General features: G+C 39.0%; 1 protein-coding gene across 1 annotated transcript in view; it reads right to left on the reverse strand.

The window, feature by feature from the left end:
• LOC139781745 (unc-112-related protein) overlaps positions 1 to 23,134 on the reverse strand; it is a 48,247-nt gene extending 25,113 nt beyond the window's left edge. Inside the window, exon 1 of the mRNA XM_071720625.1 lies at positions 22,495 to 23,134. Coding sequence (XP_071576726.1) covers positions 22,495 to 22,633 — 139 coding nt within the window. The 5' untranslated portion in view covers positions 22,634 to 23,134. The remainder of the gene's footprint in view (positions 1 to 22,494) is intronic.

Genomic DNA, 23,134 nt, shown 5'->3' on the forward strand with positions numbered 1-23,134 from the left:
ATTATAAATTCTTAAATTCTTCTTAATCAAAATTTTTGTATAAACAATTAATTGCTCTTCTTAAAAAGAATTATTAAGCCAGATGGTCATTAAAAAATAAAGTTTATCTTTATTTTGATCGGAAAAATATTTATAGAAAGCAATCTTTTATTACTTTCTTCAATTTGTTACATCCTGAAAGAAATAAAAATGTGTGATTTCAATGAAGAAGATGAGATAAAATCGTCACTTACGCAACAATTTAATTTTTTTTCAATTTTAATACAGTAATTCTCGATTTATGATAAAATTCAACTAAATTTAACATATTTAAATTTAACACAGCACACAGCACAGAACAGATAACGTAAACTTATCTCGCGCGGAATGTGAAAATTTGGAGGAAGAACAGATCGAGCTTTCTGCGAATACTCTTTCGACCGAGAAAGGTAAATATTTTTTTAACAAAATCTGCACGATATCTTTGCGGACGTTATTTCGAAACGGGAAAGGAGCGAACAGGGTGTACGTGTTCGAATTTACTTAGCAGAGTGGAAATATTTCGGCGCGGACACAACGGATCGATCGGCATGCGACCTTGGTCGTACCCGCGTACGGTGCGTTCTCGCGTACTTACACAAGGTCGCTGCGCTGTCGCCGCTGTCATTCGCACGGCGACGCACGACGCACGACTCGCACGAGCGGGCAGGTAGCGGTGCATGCCCGCGTATCACCGTCTTGATATCGACGCGATCATTCCCTACGAACATTTAGCGATTGTCGCACCGCGGCACCGCGCGGTTAACCAACTCGCGCGATTAACAATCTGTAACAGCCTCTTCGAGGCGACTCCCGCTTATCAAAGATGTGTCCCGCCGACTCCCTTTTTATTGTATACAGACACGTGGCTCGTAAAGTAAAGCTCTCTACGTTATTATTTGTTTTGCATACATCTTGTTAAATGCTAGTTACGCCATACGATTGCCTGAAATATGTAGAACTAGCTTAGCAAATAAAAGCGAGAGAATAAAAATGATAACTTAGAAACGTAACGTCTATTCTCTGAATACAATTCCGAGAGATAGGCTCGATTAATATTTAGCATTTAACGGCGAAAAATGCGCGGAACGCTTGATAACTACGCGGCCGATTACTTCCGGAAACAATGATAACGTGTGTGACTGCATACATGGTCTCTTTGTTCCTCTCCGCATTAATCGATTCAAGATTCTACGAGTGCGCGCCGCGAGTATGTATTAATACGTAGGTCGATCGGAGTAATTACGCGATACCACTCGCATTTTTCCATGTGCGCGGCACTCCGATTAATATGAATGGATCCCTTTCATACGAGAGCCACGCGTTCCTTAGCCGATAAACACTCCGATTCGTGTACGTTAAGAGCCTTCTCTCTCTTTCTCTCTCCCCCGAGATACACTTTGGTACACGCATAGTGTTCCTGCATCGTATTCGATAAATGGCACGCGTGAAATAGAAGTATAGATGTAATGGAAACGTGTAACTTAGCCATAAATTGACACACCATACATAAATACCGAAATATTTTTGTCTTCCGCAAACGTCTACGTAAAGAATCAAGACTTCACCGTTAAAATTGTAACAGAATTTCAATCAGAGTTCTAGATTCCAAAGAATTTAGTAGTGTATAATTATAATATATTTAACAAGAGTTTTTCAATGATTAAATGTAAAAGATAGGGACTCCAGGATACTAGGAGCTTCCAATTTTTGTTATGTAAAAATTGTTTAATAATTCCAGTTCAACCATAGAGAGAATCAAGTCGTGACACTTTTTGAATTCTTGGGAGTTCCACGACGAAACTCCACGATATCGAACAGATCGTCCGCTCGATCGTGCACGTGAGTACGCGGGTTCACGTGGGTCGAGAAAATTGCGATTTACGGACATAAACGACAGACGCGACGACGACGTAGGCTTTGATCGGCCGCACGACTCTCGACTGACTTTTATCAGCTATTATTCCTCGTTGCATATATCGTGCATCACTGTCGAGCATCGGCCTTTCACATGCGCCATTCAAACTTTTCAAGTGCGTTTAATTATCGTATCTATAAATAAAGCGGCGCGTAACGTTTCTTTGATAATTCGACATAAAGCGCATCGTACAGACGCGTCGCTCAATCGGCGCTTTAAAGAGGCGCACAACGAGAGGAACAATATATTGCACGCGAAGAGGCGATATCGAGAACGAGCGGAAATCCCGAGCAATCTAAAACAGAAAGAGAGAGAGAGAGAGAGAGAGAGAGAGAGAGAGAGGGGGGAGGGGGGAGGGAGAATTCATGTGTCCTTTGTTACAATAACAGAATATATGTACGTATGTACGTATGTATTATATCCATTTTTACCCTCCAGATGGAGTTAGACATAAATAATTTCTCGTATACAAAAATACACACAATTGGTTATAATAGACAGATTATAATGTACCAGTCTCATTCACTGCGCTAAATTCACTTATGACAGGCGAAATAATTTGATAACGATCTCTTATATATACTGATTAATTTTTGGAATGTGGGGTTTTAGCAACCAGCCCCACCAATAAATTAAAAGAATCATAATTTATCATCAGATGAAAACGACTGGTCCGGTGAAGTCTCCATTTTTCTTTTCTTGACCACGCAGTTTCGTAGTGTCTATGGATGGATATTTTATTCAGCTATGTTTACATGCTTACAGTTCTGATCATGCAGTCAAATAAGAGTCAACTTTCTCGCGATAAAGACGCGAGACCTCCTCGTGATCGCGGCGATTCGAAAGCTCGTGTTCGATGAAAATCGCGCGAATTCGCGCAGATACGCGTGACGAACGGCGACATTGTACGGCACCAAAGCGCCATGAATGGGCACGAAGGCGTCCATCCGAGTGAATGGAAAGCGCGAGAGACAAGTTCCGCCCACGCGTCGGGACCCCATACAGGTAGACGGATAACGTACATGTCGGTACACCTAGTTACGCGCTAATAGACGTTGCAGATGATGGAAGGGGCCTACGTGTGGCGAATGTAGGCGAGGGTTCATCGCGTCTATAACGATCGATTCATACGAAAGTCGCGAATCGCGGAGAGATGGTCAAAAAAGTCTTGTTAGAATAACAAATATGTAAAAAAAAAAGATAATGAATCTTTATTTTATTCGCGATTGCCAAGCATATTTTTATTCGATCGATTATTTAAATAATCTTTGATTAAGATAATTTAGACGAGACAATTTAGACTTGATTTAATTCTTTATGTGAGAGTTCTAGTACCGATTCTATAATTAATAAGCGGTTAATTCACCTCGAATAAACTTTCGCGAATCTTTAAAGGAAATAGAATAACCGTTTGCGTAACGAGGAAAGCCGTCGCTATCGCGGATGGCTGTCTCGACGATGGATCATTACGAGAGAATGATTTAGATTGCACGCTAATTAGTTTCTGTGAACGCGCTTGAAGGTGAAACCAACAGGTAGCCACGTTAACGTGAAAAAAAAATATGCGATAAGATAAAGACCAGCAATGGGGCGATAATTGCGGGACATAATATTAGCACAGGCTGATAATTCGCGTACACGAGACTACACTTTCTCCCTCTCGAATAATGCGCTGTTTTCCTTTTCGCGACGTCAGGTTGATCGTCTGCCCAAAAATGCCCGGAGCGCGTTGATGTAACGCGTGTATTTAGTGAGATACATAATATGTTTTATATGTCGAGTTATTCATTTAAATTCAATTTTTTCGTAATAAAGGAAGTTGACGCATATCTGTCTCATATATTCAATGTCATATAATTTTCAAAGCTTCCCGAAATGCCTATATATTTTGTGCAGAAGACTGTCGTAAGAAGACAATTTTAAATCTCAGCACACACGCAGCAGGAATCCGCGAGCACTCGCGGATTAAGTGTCACGAGAGATTTTTTTTTCGCCGTGATGCAATTCGCCAGATCGCGTCGTTCCTCGCGCGTTTCAGCGCGCTCGAGCGGCGGCTATTTTCGCAAGACAGATCCATTACGCCGGCGAGTTACTCGGGGGACGTTACTCTTCAACGTCGCCCGTAATGGCACTTCGCGTCGCGGAGTGCATCCGTCGCGCGAGTGCACTTTCAGCGCGAACTGCGACTGCCCGCTTCACGCGCGATACGCGATCCCGTATACGTTTCCTTTCCGAGAGAGAACACTTCGATCGGACGATCGAACAGTTTGTATCGTTCGAAGTCGCGCGCTTCGTTTGACGATTATACGTTTGTCTGAAACTTCGCATCTACCGCACATCTACCGCAAATATATAATATTAAAAAAAATCCTCAGATTTCTTCGGAATCGGGGTAATAAAATTTGCGGGTTTGACAAACTTGGGGTCGACATTACGGTCGACAGAGTTACGAAATTCGCGAGAACGAGCGAAATCGGACGGCGCGAGTTCCAGGCTTATTCGTGTATATATCTGGTACCAGCAGCGGCGGCAGCGGCAGTTCGGGAGCAAAGGCACCGCTGACGTCACGAGCTATCTTTAAACCCGGTATCGAGTCCAACGCTCCGCACGCACGCATGTACGCACGCACGCACGCACGCACGCATGCAATCGTGTCCCACGTAAGCGAGCGCGTGAGAGATCAGAAACGGATGCGATGCGCTGCACCGTGCCGTATTCCCGCCATTACCCGTACAATGTACCATTGTCTCAATTTCCTTTCTCCTTTCTCTACGTTGCTGCGCAAATCCGCACGCTAGTCTACGTTCCCGGATAGCCGCATCCCTTCGAAATTTGAAATTTTAGAAGTGCGTTAATTCTTCACTTTTCAAAATATTTTATCTCGAAAATGAAACCTCGTGGCTCGTATGGGGAAATTACAGTCATTTTCGATTAGTTTTCTTGTACGGGACGTAGAATCGCGTCTTCTTTTCGAATACGAATAGCCATCAGTTATTTGCATGTCAAAATTAGGAGAGAGAAAATATAATTTTGAAAATATAGACTATAGTTACTCTGGTCTAGTCACCTTGCACGCGAAACGATTGGCATAGATGCTGCGGAAGATCGCGAACGTTGAGTCATCGGCCGTTCCCGAGTCGAAATTTTTATCCTAGATTAGACCTACAAGTTCCGCGGAATTTAGAGGACCAATGTAAGCTTATCCATTACTTGGTTATTGTCCTCCCTTGATGCTAAAAATTGTCACTTATTGCCGTTTTCTCCATGTGAAGGCTCAAAAGAGTACCTTTTAATAACCTCTAAAAAGGCTCCATGTTCTGTATTATATATATTTTAGAAATGCATATATATTCGGAATTATTTAATATTCCATCATCTCATATACTGTACTTGCATTTAATGTGCATCTGGATTTTAATAAATAAGTATCTATATTAATTATATAATTTGCTTAACTGTAGATAGACTATAATGTGCGAAAAGCAAATATTAAATAATATAATATTTCGCTTATCGTACATATTCTATCTGTAGTAAAGTAAATTACATAATTAACACATTATTTATTAAAATTAAGATGCACATTAAATGAAAGTACAGTATACAAGATGATGGAATATTAAATAATTCCGAATTTTAGTGAACAGAGTCGTGCCATCGCGAGTCCCAAGTGTCCACCTGGGGGATGGCACGCTGGCGAAGGATCTGTTCGGTCTATATAGACAAATACAGCACAACCGGACAATATACTGCTTAATACCGCAATTGCGACACTAGCGCGACATATATGTGATGCGTTTGGTGTCAGTTCTCGCGTTGTGAAGAATACGTAACGAAACGTCAGCATGCACGTCTCAACATTTTACAACAAGACAGAATACGCATTTGTCGATCTAAAATTATAAACAGAGATGTTAAATCCATGTATAGGAAAAATGAATACTTTATTTACGCCGAAAAATTATTACATATGGATAAAAAAAATTATATGTATATATACACACATTGAAGGCTCTCACGTATCTAATCAATAAAAATAAAGAAATCTTACGAGAGCCTGGATCACAGCTGTTCTCACTTATTATTCAATAGAAATATTAAAATTATACAATGCAAGCAGATCGATTTTTTCAGTAATAGAAGGAAACGCAAAGAAGGTATCGCAAATGTACAAAGTAGATTTACAGACTGAATCTTCTGTTGTGCAGTATGTAAATAATGAAGGTCAAACACACCTTGCAAAAATTCAGTGTTTTATCAAAACCGTTCATCAGAATTGCAATGAACAACTCTGTCAATGCGAACATAGAGAAAATGAACATTACGCGATTATACAAAAATTTGAGACTGATAATGCATTCGTTATTCGTGGTGATTATAATACAGCTGACACTAATTTTTTTTACAAAAATGTCACAAAATTGTAAGGTGTAATTTCAAGGAACACACACGTACGGTTTAGTTTTATAAGTTTTTATTATAAATGGCGAACGGTCTCGGGAACGACTGTCCCGATCGGCGAACAAGCTCAGACTGGTTTCGGGAGAGTCTCCTCCCGAAAAGCATGACGACAAAACAAAAGCTCGTGTTGACAAAACTCGAAACGTCCGCTGGCAACGGCCGCGATCGTCCTCGCCGAACGCTTGTTTTCGAAGAACAGCGTTCCTGTTACTATGCTAGATATATCACAAAATAGACAATTTTATAGCGATTCCGATTAAAACTTTAAAATGTGTTTGCGTATATATGAAGATCGATAATCAAATGTATATAGGAATGCCTATCAACCAAAAAGAACTAGAATAAAATATTTTTTAGTATATTTGTTACTGTTCATTTTATACCCTAACATATTAATTGCATTAGGCTGAAATAATAGAAAAATCATTCTCGATCTGCGGATCGAGTATTAATATTTTTATTGACGCTGAAAATTTTTAAGATTTAAAGATTCAAAAGAGATAAAGAGGTAGGACTTGTAAGAACGAAAGTAGGCATGCTTAAATTGGTTCTCTAAATTCGGCGAAACTTGTAGGTCTAATGTAGGATAAATACGGATTCTGTAGGACAACATGATTCAACAGAGGCGAAAAGAAGGCGTTAGCAAGTTCAAAATAGAACTTGCAGGCCAAGGAACATTATCGGAGGCCAAAGAACCATGAATAAGGTTCATAGTAGGTTTTAAATTTCGACTCGGGTTGTACGAGCGCAACGAATGGAATCTCGAGGGGCGATTATTCAACACGGAAAACAGTCATGTCGAGTAATAATCATGACGATTCATGACGAGAACGTAACAGCATGATTCTATGATGCCCGAAAATAAAATGGCCAATTTACAAAGAAGGGAACTAATGTTGTGGAAAGGAAGGCGTTCAGTACAATGATGTTTTCAACTATATACAGAACAATAAGAGAGATAAAATAACATTGTAAAAAATTTACAAAAAATAATACATTAATAATTGAAACAATTATAAGATATTTAAAAAAATTACTAAAAGAACCAGAATTACATGGGAAAAATGATGGGAAATGATTCAATAATATTTTAATAGAAGAGCTAATTAGAAAAAAAGTTAAAAAAAAATTTAATCGTATATATACGTAAAAGGAATGTGAGGTTGATTGTGGAAAAGAGTCTGGCAAAGGCGAGGATAATTAAATCTTTGTCTCTTCACTTTCTATTTATTCTGTCTCTACAATAGTTAAGCGCAGGCACGTCTGTACGCGAACGAGTCCGATAGTCGAATCCTCTTGTCTTTATCGCTCTCTAAGGATCCCGTACCCTTCGAGAAGCCTCTCGGCAAGTCTAGATCGGTTTAACAATAAACTGATAGTTTCGCGAATGTTTATTGTTTGTATATCAAATTTGTTACTTTCGCTTGTCGTTACTTTCTTATAAACGTTTTTACATGTTTTTCTCATTTTCTGTTTCTCGTTTATTTGAGCCCTCTCGAATTACTTCGGCGGTTGGATAGGTGACGATGTAATCGCCACAGATAAATTATTGAGGAAAGCGTTAAGTCAGCGAGTCAGCTGGCTTTTCGGTTAAAAACCCATGATATGCAGAAACGCCCCGTGCATCGAACGGGGGAGGAGGACGGCTCGCAGAATGCAGAGTCGCGTCCGCGTGAGTCATCGTTCTTCCTGCCTTTAATGCGATTTCGGTGGTCGCGACACGTAACGACGTCTCATCGACGTCTAATCGTTTCCACGTTAATCCGCAAGCGGATACGTTTTGCGAATTAGCGCTCATTCCACCGTAACATTAGTATCCTGGCGTCAGCATAATTAGCGAGTCATATCGAGTTTGCCTTCAGATATACTTGCAATCGAAATGCGAGCAGCTATAGCACGTTGTTTGCTATATCACTGCAGTCGAGACCTTTACTCGAGAGAGCCTTAATGGGCGGCTGCCGGATAAAACGGGATAATACGATACAGACAAACAGGATACCATATGACGCGGTGACTCGACCCATTCCGTTCTAGCGAGCATCCAGTTTCGATCGCGAAATACCGGCAATTATTTCACCCCTATTAAATTAAACCTCCTCTTATACGTTAAATTTTTATGTATGTAAGATTAAGTGCTAATTAAGCGTTTAAGTCGAAAATGTTTGGCAGAATTAAAATTAGATACATAATGGGGGAGCTGACTTAAGAATGAAAAAATAAATATCCGATAAATTAAAGAAACAAATACGCCAGAATTAGTTGCTAATTCCACTTAATTAGTATTTCATTTTGCAATATTAGAATTAATTTAGCGAAGGAGGCTAATAACTTAATGGAGGTTATTATATTTCGATTTGCACGGTGTGTACCCTTGACAGTGCTTCTAGAAAAAAAACGTGCGCTTCCCCGGTCAAGATTAATCGTATCTGCCGAGTGTAATCGATTTATGCCGATTCCCGCGGGCACAACGAAGCGAATTCGCGCGCGTAGCTCGTGGCCTCGTTCGAACGAAACTCGAGCGTATCGCTTTATAGCCGTGCCGTCGATCGCAAAAAGGAACGAAGTAACGTTCTGCACGAGCGAGTGCCATCGGCCGGAACGACCACGGTCTGCTGTCGCAAGAACGATCGACCCCGATCGAGATTCGATCGACGGTCTCAAACCAATAATAATAATAATAATAATAATAATAGTAAACTGGATACACTATGAATCCGCCGGCCTGGGACAGAGGTTCGATTATGCCGATTGCGAGCGCACGAGCATCGAGCATCGAGTGCAAAGCAGACATATACACGCCGCGATTCCGCCTATTTTTATTTATCAATTTATTGCGGCACAAATGACACGTCAATGTAATTGCTCATTTTCCTTTTTTTTTCGATTTGTTCGCGATTTTTTTCGAATCTTACTTGCTCGAGCTATCCATCACGCGATTATTCCGGCGCATATTACTCCTCCGTTTTGATTAAAAGAGGAGATTGCTCGCGGAAGGGTCAGTCGTGCAGTCAGGCCAGCTTCCGGACGTGAAAGCTTCAGAAAATGTGCAACAGTGGACCCATTCAAACGACCCGTCGTGATCGTGTAACGGCAGTCAATTACCTGTATCATCTTACGATATATGCTCGACGATACGTCGTAAAATCTCGTTTACTCACGAAACTACGCGTTTAAAATTAATCTCAAGGTAATAACGCAGCGACAAATAATCCCAAGTTTAGAAGAATCGATTAATATATTAATTATATTAACGAGAATAAAATCCCTTCGCTATCATTACTGATGAGTATGTATTTACTAATTAAAATAAAATTAGCAATTGAGATAGGTAAAGTGATTCAATATTTAATTTGTTTCCTCAAATAAATTATTGTATTAAATAGTTATTAATCAACCGTGTTGCAATTTATTGCATTGTGCCGTAATCGATATAATTGTTACACACGCATTGTCGTAGGTACGTTAGAATCTTTGTTCACTAGGAGATTGTGGTATGCCATTGTTTTTTAAATTATGTTATTCTATTGCAGACAGGCCTCGGTTCGATGTATTCTGTTGGGTGTCGGTGTGCCGATCCCGAAGCACGTGACAGAAAACACATTCGTCACGTTATTGAACGGCCAATGAACGCTGGCAGCACACTATATGTGCGTGTAGAGGCAAGAATCGATCTACATTACGCGCGACTTGAGGCAGAGAAGGATGGAGCAAGTCGGTCGGGACCCCTATTAAATCATCATCCGACGCGACAGCATTGTTTTGCTGCTCGAGCAGCGTTTCGTTTTAGAAAATAGATTCACAGAGCGCGACGTTGTAATGCCTACCTCGAATCAAGCGTGAAAGAATGAGTATCTAAAAATAAATGCGACACTTAATGCCTATAATGCTTTTAATTTTCTTATCTGATTTTAATACCGTAACGTCTCATAAATGATACCGTCTGATGAATACCGTTTCTCTGTATGTTGCATCGACTTTTATAGATCGTGTTGGACGAAAAGCTTACGACGTATAGTCATGAAAAAATACTGTAAATTTATTTAAAAACAATATGATAAAATTGAATCAAAACATTGCAGTTAAAATTACTATAAAAATGTAAATAACACATGATCACAAAAAGATTATTTTTTTAGATTGTAGGTACATACATCCAGATATCAGATGAACTGAGGTTACTCATCTTGGTTATTGACCGAAGAAGCGATCTGGTAGGCGTATCCGTAAATAATCCTATTATTCCATCTCTCGGTGTTGAATAAGAACCGTACGGACGCTCTAATTGAACGGAATGAATTACGGGGATGTCGGTAGTTATTCCATCGAACCAACTAGCCGCACGGTCGACTTTTCGCACATTGTTCCCCCCTCTCGCGATCAACGAAACTGTATACGCGTACGCACGCTCTCGTTCGCGAGATAAACGACGAAGGCCGAATTTATCGTCTTTAGAGCGTTAGGCGCAACATTTTTTACATAAAAACGAACATATTTAATAACAATTTTTTCAGTTAGTAATTAACTTAATTTAGATTAATCTAATTAGAATTTAATGTATATAATATTCATAAAATCGTAATGTAAGTTAATAATTTTTTTACTTGTACGATTACTTTCGGCTTATTTTCTGTCACGAAACTGGCGAGAGAAACGCATTGCAGGCATTATGAACCGAGCTGATTACGAATGCTTGTGAGCCGATTCAATTTTACCGTGTATCACCGCGATAGACCGACCGTTAACGTTCACGCCCCCTCGATAGACAGTTATAACGTTTAATCAGTCGTGACATAATGGGACCTCCATGAAGAATTCCGATGACGCTCGATCGGCATATCGTACCACCTGCGTTCCATTACCTATGCGCGGGTAACGTGTACGTGTCTTGCTATTATTTCATAAAAACGTTTGCCGACGTCGACCTCGACCGTTATTTTTTCCGATGAGCCTCCGCTGACGCAACTGATATAAGAACTCAAATCGTCTATTTTACAGCACTAACCAAGTCCTGAACTGATATATTATTTGGATATATTTTTTAAATAAAGATTCTTAAAAATCTACAATCAAAAATACAAATCAATCAGAAATTACTAATCGCGTGTGTTTACGCAGGAAATTTAATAAGTTTAAACGCATTACGTAAGGGATACAAGCGAGGAAGTGGACTTTTTATGTAGGTGGACTCCGCTGTTTTCGCGAACGAAACGTTATCGTCTTCCAGGCAGTTCCTTACCGAACAAAGAACACGCGGGTTTTAAGAGGAACATCAAATCGAGCAATAAAACCGAAGAAATATGAGGAAAGGAATACGTGGGTGTAAGCGAATATAAAAAGTACAAAAAGACAGAAAAGAACTTAAAAAAAAATGGAAGATACGAAGAGAATATTTTGATCTTACTACAATAATATCTCTATATGCAAAAATATTGTTTATCGCTGTTTTAGCTTAGAGTAAGAATAAATATGCTTTAATGAGAAATTTTTGACATCTTTTTATTTAAAAAATAATTCCGACTTGATTACAGATATTAATATATTAATGTTCTAATTGTGGGGTGTACTCGTCTAAATTCCCAAATTAAATTCATCAGAGCAAAATTACCGATTAAACCTATACTACCAGTAGTATAAGAAACTGCGTGGTGTCAAGAAAAGAAAAATAGAGACCGACTCAGTCGTTTTCGTCTGATGATAAATTATGTTTCTTTCAATTTATTGGTGGGGCTGCTAAAACCCCACGTTCCAAAAATTAATAAGTTACCAAACAACGTAACCTGACAACGCTTAATCTGTCTATATAACCAACTGTCTATTATCACCAATTGTGTGTATTTTTGTATACGAGAAATTATTTATGTCTAACTCCATCTGGAGGGTAAAAGTGGATATAATACATATGTACATACATATGTAACATATGTACATATATTCTGTTATTGTAGCAAAGGAGCTACAATAGTTGCTAGTAGTAGTAGGGCAAATTGCTAAAACTTCACGCGTTCCAAAAATTAGTAGTTATTCGATAGTAATTTCTTTCCGAGTTCTCATAATTTCCCTTCAAGAAAAATTCATAATCGTAGGATGTGGATCAACTGTTCCAAGTGTTTCTTGAGACATTATATAGGTGCAAGAAGAAACACATTAACGAGGGTGCGGTCTGTTTGATCTCATCGTCGTCTAACTCACTCATCCTAAGTTGTCCACAGAGAAAAGTTCCGTACGATTCGAGGGTAACGATATCGCGTCCCCGATCGTTTCATTTTTCGCACCGAAAGGCACGACGTATTCTGCGAGTGTCATATTTTCAGAACATTACTTGTCCGTTAAAAAAAAACAACGCTATATGTGCCAAGGGTAATATTAACATCCTGCTGAGCTATTTTTAAGAGCATTCGTAAGATTTAGACCGTACGTCCAAGGCGTCTCTTAAAAACATTTCTAGTTTATTATGTAAATTAAATTTATGCTTGCGAAATCATGCATTTTAACATATCGCAAGAATAAACGAAATAAAGTATCGATATATTATAACAAATTAAGTATTATGTCTCTTATTCGTTAGCTAATATTTGTGAATAAGATTTTGTCCATCCCTGATTAATACTTAATTAGCGTTTCGTATATAATATTCTTAAATTCGACGATGATCGCGAGGATTCGTACCGCCGCGCCGTGAATTCGTGTTAATCGTCACAAATTCGTCGTCCGCGACTCGTCGACTTATAAGGCTCATCCTTCGTGCCATTAAACCGCAATAATGAAGTCACTCGGTCAAGGTTTCGGAGCGGGGTTTCGTCGACGCATGCTGAAGCAGCCGTCGTCAACGCCGTTTCCTCGTCCACGCGGCGCGTGTCGGACCATTCAAGGCTCTCGTCATCGCATCTCGAATATTTTCAGTTCGGCGGAACGTGTTGCTCGGCTCTCGGCACGCACAGACGGATCCCTCCGTACACGAATTATTCGGAAGAACAACTATCGCGTCTCTATCGCGCATGATTCACTCGTTCGGTTACGAAACCGGCACGTTCGTCGGACTGTGAAGTCACGCGCTATCGGTGGAACTATTATTCATATATCCGAGCGAAAAATTCTCGGTTACATACGCGATATGTAATTTAAGCTTGATCTTGAAACGCATATTGATCTAAAAAAATCAGAGAATTTCTTAAACAAATATTGATATGGCTTTCAGAATAAACATTCCAATTCACCATATGGAGCTTTATTGTTTAGCTGAATTATATAACAAGATTTTTCTATGTTAAAAAAATGAAAAAAAGATACTCGATGTTTAGTGCGTTTGATACGTCGAATGCGGTTATTTGAGTCGAAAAGTTTCGACAGTTTAAACACATATAATTATTTATCCAGAACATTCCTTTGCTCGGTAATCGGTTTACTCGGTAAGCATTTACTTACTTCGTCAAGAGAGAAGAATTTCATATAGAATTCTTCTTATGACTCACAATATTAATATGTAAGCATCGTCATCGCAATTTAAATACAATTATGCGGTATTAGTATTTAACATACAAAATATGATTCTTATTTTTTAAGAAAAGTTTGTATTTTTCACAGCTCTTCTTCTATCAATTATTATTAAAGTTCGTAAAATTCTTCATTTCCCTCTTTTTCTCTCTGTCGTGCTTTCGTATTAATTTCTTCAAAAATGCATTTTTTAAGTTAGAAAGTGAAAAGTATTTTATTACCACGCGATTTTAAATAATATAAATATTACATCTGCCATTATATGACAGGATTTCTTTTTTTTATTTTATTTGGTATATACTTATTTGCCACATTGTCTTTCCTTTGTCAGCAATATTAGAATAAAAAAAAGAACTAAACGTACGTAAATGTCAATGTCTCTGATGAGATTAATAAAAATTGATAAAATTTATATAAAGTCTAAAATAAAACAGGCTGCGAAGTTATCTTATTGGGAGTTATACCGGAGACAAACGGTAATTCGCGATGTAATAGTTTAGACTATTTTCTTTCAATTGACAAGTAACGTATATTGAAAGAGACGCGTTTATTCGTAGTCTACTCGTAATAAAAGCGACACAGTTGATTCTTAACGTCATCTTCAATTAACATGATCGACGCTAACCAATCGAGCCGAGACCTATCGCAAGCTTTAACAGCAAGTAACAACTACGAGCGAGCTATTAGCATATCTTCATAATGGCAGCGAGATTATCAGCGGAATTCAATGCCAATTATCGTCTCGTAGGAACGTCCGAATGAATTGGACTTTGGAAAAGATCAAGGATTAAGTCGAAGGTTATCGCGCCAAAAAAGTCTTATAGTAGAATACAAATAGAGTCTCATTCTAGCTAGCTATCAAGACATTTTACGAGAAAGTATTGCCACGGAAATGTAAGCTATACAAGTACATATTAATATCTTTCGAAATACGATTTTACTATTTTATAAAAATTGTAAAACACTTTCGACAGAAACACAACCTTTATTACGATCGAAAAAACTCACGTCGTATATGAAGCTCAATTGTACAACCGATAGAGATAATTATATATACGAACAAAAAATATAAGTCGTAAAATGTAGAATAAAATCTTTTTATATAATTATTTTATATAAATCTAAAAAATCGATAAATAAATGAAAAACTAGATACGTGTCACTCGAATGGATGATATTTTCGAAGAGCGTCCAAAGGACGACAGCCTAATCCTCTTAAGTTCCTTCCGAGAAGGAACAGGATCCTTCGATCCAATATCACACACACGTGCAAACAGAATTAAATCACTCCCTAATCTACGGCACATCCGTCACCCTCCTCCCTCTATTCTCATTTATAATCGACACGGTACGTCGTACGTGCGCGAACAATACATACGTGGTTTCATCTGTAAAAGTCATATGTCTCAGCAGAAGTAACAAATGTTTCCTCTTCCCATGTTGTTTCTCGAAGAAACCGTATTTTGTATTAAATAAAGAAAATTTACTGCGGTATAAAATATACGTCAGCAGATTTCTTTTCTCCATGTTCATTCGATCGTAAAAATCGATCGAATGTAAATTAGAAAATCTAAGAAGCCCGGTTACAGGAAGGTCGTGATGCCCCATACGCGTTTTGCACGACTCGTGCAAAGTACCGTAAGAGACAACGTCGTCTCCAAATGGTGAAACGGCCCAGGTGCCACTACAAAAGGTAATATATTAAGCTATCTGAGGCAAATTATCAGAATATAAAATATTTTATATGCAATTAATTTGCTAATTATTTGCTATTTTTGATAAATGGCATGACCATGACATGGCAATTTTACAAAAACAGATAAGATAACTGAAATAAAGTAAGTAAGTTTGGAAATTTATGACAAATTCCAAATGTATTGTTATGTATATCTTAGCTCTCCTATGTCCTATCGATTTTATGAAACGTGGGTTAAAAAGTCTACATGTTTGCTTGATTTAACGGGCATTCTCGTTCGCGGTGCCCGGTTGTTATCGAAATCAGCCTCGTGTAATTGACGCTCGCTGGTCAGACACGTGGTTTCGTGCCGTCGCGAAGGGAGAAAAAGTCGACGAGATATCCGAGCCAATGTACCGTACGTCAGTAACTCGACGGCAAGGCTGCATTCTTCTTACGACTCTTCCGCGAAACCGAATCCGAAGCTCCGGCAATGCCGTCGCGCGCAAAGCTCTCCTTTTCGTCACTGCGAATTCCGCGATCGTCTAATTAAAAACGAAAAATCACGGATATGTCAAAATCACAATTGGGGAACGTTTTAACGTTAAAAGAAGCGGATTAAGTCGCTACGAGCTTTTCAATTTTAATGACAGATTCTTCAACGATTCTGCGGATTTATGATGGTGGATTTTCCCTCAATCATTCTGTTTCACGGGTGGCGAGTTCTTTTGTCTCTGCTACGCCATCCGTAAATTTTTCACGATGTGTCTCATTGTCAGACGAAAGAAATGCGAAGGGAAAAGAAAGAAAGAAAAGAATATGGGCTACCGCGCGTGGATTTTCATCGTGGATTTCCTTCGTCATCGAAGCGACAGCAGGCGAAGGCTAAATCCGAAGGTCGACTCACCGCGAAGCTGTTAAGTTGAATTATCTGCTCGGATTACGTGTACAGGGTCGGATTACCGTAATTTCATATGATGTTGGCTACCTTACGCGATTTGCAACGGGGTCGAAACGTTTTCACGGAAACAACCATGCGCGGGACACTGCCACCGGTCGACGTAGCCACGGCCTGGCCAGCCTGGCAGTCGAACACCGGCCCAGAAGTCGCGGCTTGGACAGCCGGACTCGCAGCAGCTTTTCAAACCAACCGCCTGCGCCGGCGAGCGAGGAAGCCGCGAGGGACACCGACAGGAGCGGAAGGCACTCAGATCGGACGCAGCGCTCGCGAAGAACCATTAAAGCATGCAAATAATTACATAGCATTACTTTCCAAAAGTAATTAGACTTACTTTTGCATATCGTGCATATCGATGCATATCGTTATCTGAAATTCTCTTCATTTTTAAAAGGGAAATGATGTATAAAAAACTTCCATGACAAATTTGTCGCGTTTTTATATTTGATCGACTGTTCACCCGAAATTTCGTCTTGCGATACTTCGAGTGGAATGATAATTCTAGTCTAGATGATAATCTAGATCAGAGATTTTAGAAAGCGATATCAATTAAATGATAGGTGTTCGAGGTCCCGGTTTAGATGATAATTATATTATTTGAATATTATTAATTATTTAGATAATTTTACTCGAAAGGACAATTTCAGCACAGCTATATCTGAATTTTTATAAAACGTGGTATAAACCTTTAATTATATCGGTAGTAAACGTGAAGTAGTTGTATATAAAAGAAATCTTTCAAATCTGATATACACGATGCAAGATTTTTCACATAAATATTATTACTGATATATTGTCGAACAATAACATTATAAAATTAATCGGATTTGCAGATTTACGTGCACGTTTTAAGAAATTGCAAATAAATGATATATTATAGATAAACTAAGGTATATAATAAGACGACTGAATTATCGAATTTATATATCTTATTTTGCTCATCTGTCTCCTATTTGCAAAATTATGGTAAACGTGTATTCTTTAATAAATCATAAATGTGTCACAAAATTGAATTGATTTTATAACATCGATAATATATCATATATAGAATCGATGTATATATAGAATCGATATATATATATATGATATATTTCTATATCATTCAAGAAAGTATATATATTAATTTTTAATATACAAGTTAAACGTTTCGTCAATTTCAATCAATTACTTAGAACAAATATACATTGATATATGCACTGAAAAAAAAAATGTTCTCTAAATCCGAAAAAATATTTAGTCCGATACGTTCAACTAAACATTACTTGTTTCAACAATTTATTTAGTTTTTTAAATCAAGAAATAATTAATTCAACTAATATTTAGTTAAACTAACTAAAATGTTTAGTTGAACGTATTGGACTAAGTATTTTTTGGGATTAACAATTTTTTTTCAGTGTGAAAAACTTTTACATTCCGAAAACGGAAATGAAAATCTTGACGTCTTATTACTAAGAATAAAACAATATAATTTTATATTGCTTATACACCGATATAATAAGAAAAAGGTACCACTGTTTATGACAATCAATTTTCATTTTGGTTATTTATAAGAATCCGGAAACTGTACAATCTGAACATATCTGTTTTCTTATTAAAATGCAATAATAGAGACCGGTAATTATATCTTTAACGAGCTTCGAATACCGATGTATAAACAAAATTTTCAAAATCTAATAAACATGTTATTAATGATACTTTAATGTTACATAGATATCGCTACTATTACGTTATTGAATGGAAATATTATTAAACGTGATCGGTCCTACTCGGAATTTCAATTATCTTGTATTCTAATCTTCAACGAAATCATATGATTATTATATAATAATTGAATAGAATACAGGCACAACTATAATGAAATATGATTCTAAATATATCTAAAGTTTCGAGAGACAAGATAAAATTTCGTAAAATAGGAAATCACCGCTTCGCAAAGTGCCAATGAATGTTGCATAACGAAATATGATCAGGCTACTTCGAAGACGCTTACGCAATGTGTTTACGCATTGTAACGCAGAATTTATGGAATGAACAAATTAGAATGATGAAGCGGCTAAAAAAGGATAGAGAGCTCGAGATCTCGATCTGTAGGCGCGAGACTCTCTGCGTAACGTAAGTTATTGTTACTGTATTAGCTTGAAGTACTTAAGTCTAAGCACTTTTTTTATGGGAAATAGAACACATGTTTATAATTTAATTTTACGATCGATAAACTATCTCTCTGAAAGGGCAATGCATCAAGACACTTTAGATACATACAATGTCATATTTAACGTAATAATTAGCTTTAATTTCTAACGTCAAATTTTGCAACTTGCATTATCATTATTTAAATAGATTATATTTCTATCGTTATGTAAAAGTATTTCGATATCGAACGGCCATATGACATTTTCTTGCTTTCGCTTCTTTTGCTACAGGCAAAGGGCATCAGGCGTCCTTTACCTGAACGTTCTATATTTCTTAAGTTCCACTTTAAGGACACCGTCCTTTCCGCCTCAAAATTATCTCGACCACTTCATCTATCGTATCCATGATCTGAGTAACAAAAGAATGCAGGATGTACACAAAAACGTACTTTTCCGCCGGAAACCCGAAATCAGTTCAAAATCGTAGGCGCTCTGATTCAAATTTAATTAATGAGATTAAATAAATATAATAATGAGCATAAATTCATACAGATTGAAATTTATACATTTAAAAATAAGAAAAATATATAGTGTCTTTTTGGATTATGTTAGGAACATGCAAATTTTATTCAAGTTTATGGCGATTTCATTCTTTACAAGTTCAACACGGACTTAATGCATTATATGCCGTTATGTTTTCAAGTAATTACTTGAAAATTTGAGAAACTTATGCAGTTCAATATTAATTTGGTGATATAAATCGAAATCGAAATCGATTGCTTCGAGCTTATTTATTTTTCGTCTCTCACAATCAGATAGAGATAGAGAGTGCTAAAAAAGGATTATCCGTTTTGCGAAAATCGAATAGCTCCTCCAATTTTGAGGCACAGGTCGATCTCTCGACCTGTGTCGATTAAACGTTTCTTTTTTTTACCGAATTTTCTCATTGTCAGCATCGAGTGCGCTATAAATTCCGAGCCTTTTTTTTACAATGCCCCGCACACTCGACAGAAAACCGCTCGAGTACGCGTGACCCATTGCGACACGTCGGTTTGTGGCTACGTGCACTCCGGGACACCCGGTGTATTTACATAAGGCTCAGCCACACGTAGGCCGGTAATACACGTCGCGTCGGTCCGGTTCGAAATCGTCGAGTGGCGAGATGCGGCGAGAACCTGCACGGCCACGCTAACCTGTTGGGTCCGGCGCGGTGGAGCAAAAAAAGGTAAGAGGACCAGTCAACAAAAGATATGGCTGCTGGATTTTTCTACCTGGCTCCCCGCTCCGTGCCGTATCCGCGACGTTCGCGCGATGCACTTTTCCTTTAAAAATCCATTATTTCCCCGATGTTCTCAAACATGAATAATGATACTGTTATTTACAAACTGAACAGAGTCAAGATTGATCGATCTTGCTAGAGAACAAGGTCTAATTAATTACGACAAAATTAATCGTTGAATATCGAAAATAAATTATTCAACTCGCTTTCAAAGGGAGTTTCTGAAAAATAATCGATCGCGACTAATAAGTTAAATTGTTTGTCGGTTTTCTCTTCAACAACGCCCTTGTTGAAAACGATTTTATCCCTCGAGGGTCGCGGCGAATTCGCGGAAACACCGCGAATGAATAATGCACCTGCACTCGTTACTTCACGTCATAACGTATTCATGAGTCACGGCGATCTGCGAATCATGCGAAGGAGAGCTGGGCATTACTGGGATAAATATTTTACTCGGGCCGGAGGGAGCCGGGTAAGGATAAGGGGTAATAATCCTCTTAGCTTGAAAGACAATTGACTTGCGCGAACGAAGATTGGAAAGTCATTAAAAAATCACTTTCTTAGGTCTCTCTACTCTGTCACTCAAAATGAGATTTGTTCGGAAGTAGAAAATGCCATTTGTCCGCGCGAAAAAAACCACAAGAATATGAAATAATCAAATTAAATAAAAATTCTCTCACAGACTAAAAATAAAAATACGGTTATTTGATATATACCTTTCAAAGACTTTAAACTTTTTTTGCATCGATATATATAATTACAATCTTCATCGAATCGCTCGATAAAGTTGGGGGTTGATTTTGTATCATAACCGCGTTTCGACGGATCGATTTAACTGAAATATAGTGCGCCCATTGAATACTCGGTGAACGAAAACATGGATATCGGCACTCGCGTGAGATTATCATTATCGCCACCCGGGAGAGGGGTGGGCGTCACACTCGAGATACGACGAGTTATTCCTTATCGCGCGACCGTCAGGTAAACAGTGCGTTGAAATTCTTCTCTTCACCGGAAGCGTTTCCTCCTCGCTATAGGTACGTTTGTTCGGCAATTCTATATCGCCGCGGTCTTCATATCGCGCGAAAATTTATTTCGCGGAAGCGAACAAACTTCCGCGAACGAGAGCGGGTTCGACGAAGAAATCGCATCTCTTCCCCCCTTTTTTCTCCCCCATTCCTTTTGTTGGATTTATTTCTCAAGTTTGCATGTGCAATGTATGTACAAAATGATCTATATAAATGGAAAAGGGCTGAATATTATCGAAAAAAATTATAGAATATATCGAATATTGCTAAAGAATTGAAAAAATGTGCAGAGATATACGATAAAATTTTACATATGAGTTGTATGGCAGAAAATCTTAATCTGTGCTCATCTTTCCCATCGTCTTTTCCGGACAGCAATAACGGACCACCCAGTATACGGGTGGATATGGGAACCGGCTCGTTCAATCGATCGAAATTGGTTAATTCGTCGAAGATAAAACCGTCCTGCATCGGCTTGGCTAATTATCCACGCTGTGCCGATGCAAGGGCGATCGATGTTTTCAGTCTCGTAAAATTAACCGGTTATCTACCAGAAAAATCGTTAATCGGCGGCCAAAGTTATCGGAGTTGAGAATTTTTAGTCAACTATTATTTTTGCGGAGAATCGCAAACCAAGGTCTCTTTTTATCGATTAATTTTCTTCCGTTTTGAAATCAATAAATAAAATTAATTCGCTCTTTCTCAATACATTTAATTATTTTTATCATATAAATTATATTTCGGTGTATAACATGATATTATAACATCGTGATAATATTATAATGCAACATCAAACCAACACATTACTATTATTTATTAATATTACAATATTATATTCTAATTAGAGACATATTACATCATATCGATAATATTGGCGTGTATATCTCCTCCAAATATATTTGGACAAATAAGAGACACTTCTCAAATCAGTATTTAAAATCAGTTAAGAATTTAATCTAAACTTTGGTCGCTTTATACAATGATTACACGTTCGATCTCGATCGTGTCGCGATAACGGCGTGTCCAATTGATTTCGTGATCGCGCGGCACGTTCTATTTTTCTTTTGCTTCTTCCATACATACAAGTATGGACACTATCTAGAAGCGTAAGGTACCTAAGATATGATCTCTAATCGTTTTCGACAGATTACTCTTTCGGAGTGTTGCCTCCCTCGCGACGAACGAGCCTGCTCGCTCCGTTTCGAATTGCAACGTTCCGATCGCAGGATGCATGCCATGCGCGCCATTTCGCCGGTAACTTCAAAATCGGAGCCGTCGCGGAGTCACCTCGCGCCACCGACAAGCTCAAATTCCACCTGTCGCGCATCGCGACGTACGTACGTACGTACGTACGTATACGTACAATATACGTCCAATGCGAACGCGAGGAGGAACCCGGAGTCGAGCGGCCACATTTTACGTCGCGAGAGGAAGTCGTCGGGGAGGAGATAGCGACGAAAGAGAGAGTGGGGAAGAAAAAACCGACGAAGAGCGAGAAAGAGATAGAGAGTATTATGCGCGTGTTAAGAGGACTCACCGAGGTCTTCCACGAGGCGCAGCATGACACCGCCGATGTGCAGCTCGCCCTTGACGCGTAAGCTCCTCTCGACCTGCAGATCCGTCACGTAGACGCGCAGCACCCAGCTGCCGTCCACCTCGTGGCCGTCGGAGTACATTGCCGGAGTACTGGACAATTTCTCTCTTCTATCCTTGTTCGCCGAACGGCGATGTCAACGGCGACGGCGGGAGGATACGGGGAACAGGGAAAATCGGTGTCGGAGGTCCGGTTTCACACACGCGCGCAGTGCGCGCACACACACCGCGCGGCGCGGTTCGCTCGTTATTCGAGAGTGTCTCCGGCACTCTCGGCGCGGTTCAACGCCTGGCGAACATATCACCCGCGAGCGTAATACCGTCCTCGGTTTCGTTCCACCGGTGCTCGGCGACGACGACCGACGACCGCCGCAGTACGCAACGCACCACTGCACTGCCGCGCGACGACTGCCTTTCCCCCCCCGGATTCGCCGCTGCTGGGCGCACGCACACACTACACACGGTGTACACACGGTGTACGCATACGCGTACGCGCGTAATTGAGTGGAGCGAACGGCGAAAACCGAACACCGGAGCTTGAACGGAGCTGCGCGCGCGCACGAATCCACCGTCTTCGTTCGCTC

The sequence above is a fragment of the Temnothorax nylanderi genome, unplaced genomic scaffold, assembly GCF_030848795.1.
Source record: "Temnothorax nylanderi isolate EJ_2023f unplaced genomic scaffold, tnyl_v1.0 TNYL_tig0007_pilon, whole genome shotgun sequence".
In the NCBI taxonomy this organism is placed as follows: domain Eukaryota; kingdom Metazoa; phylum Arthropoda; class Insecta; order Hymenoptera; family Formicidae; genus Temnothorax; species Temnothorax nylanderi.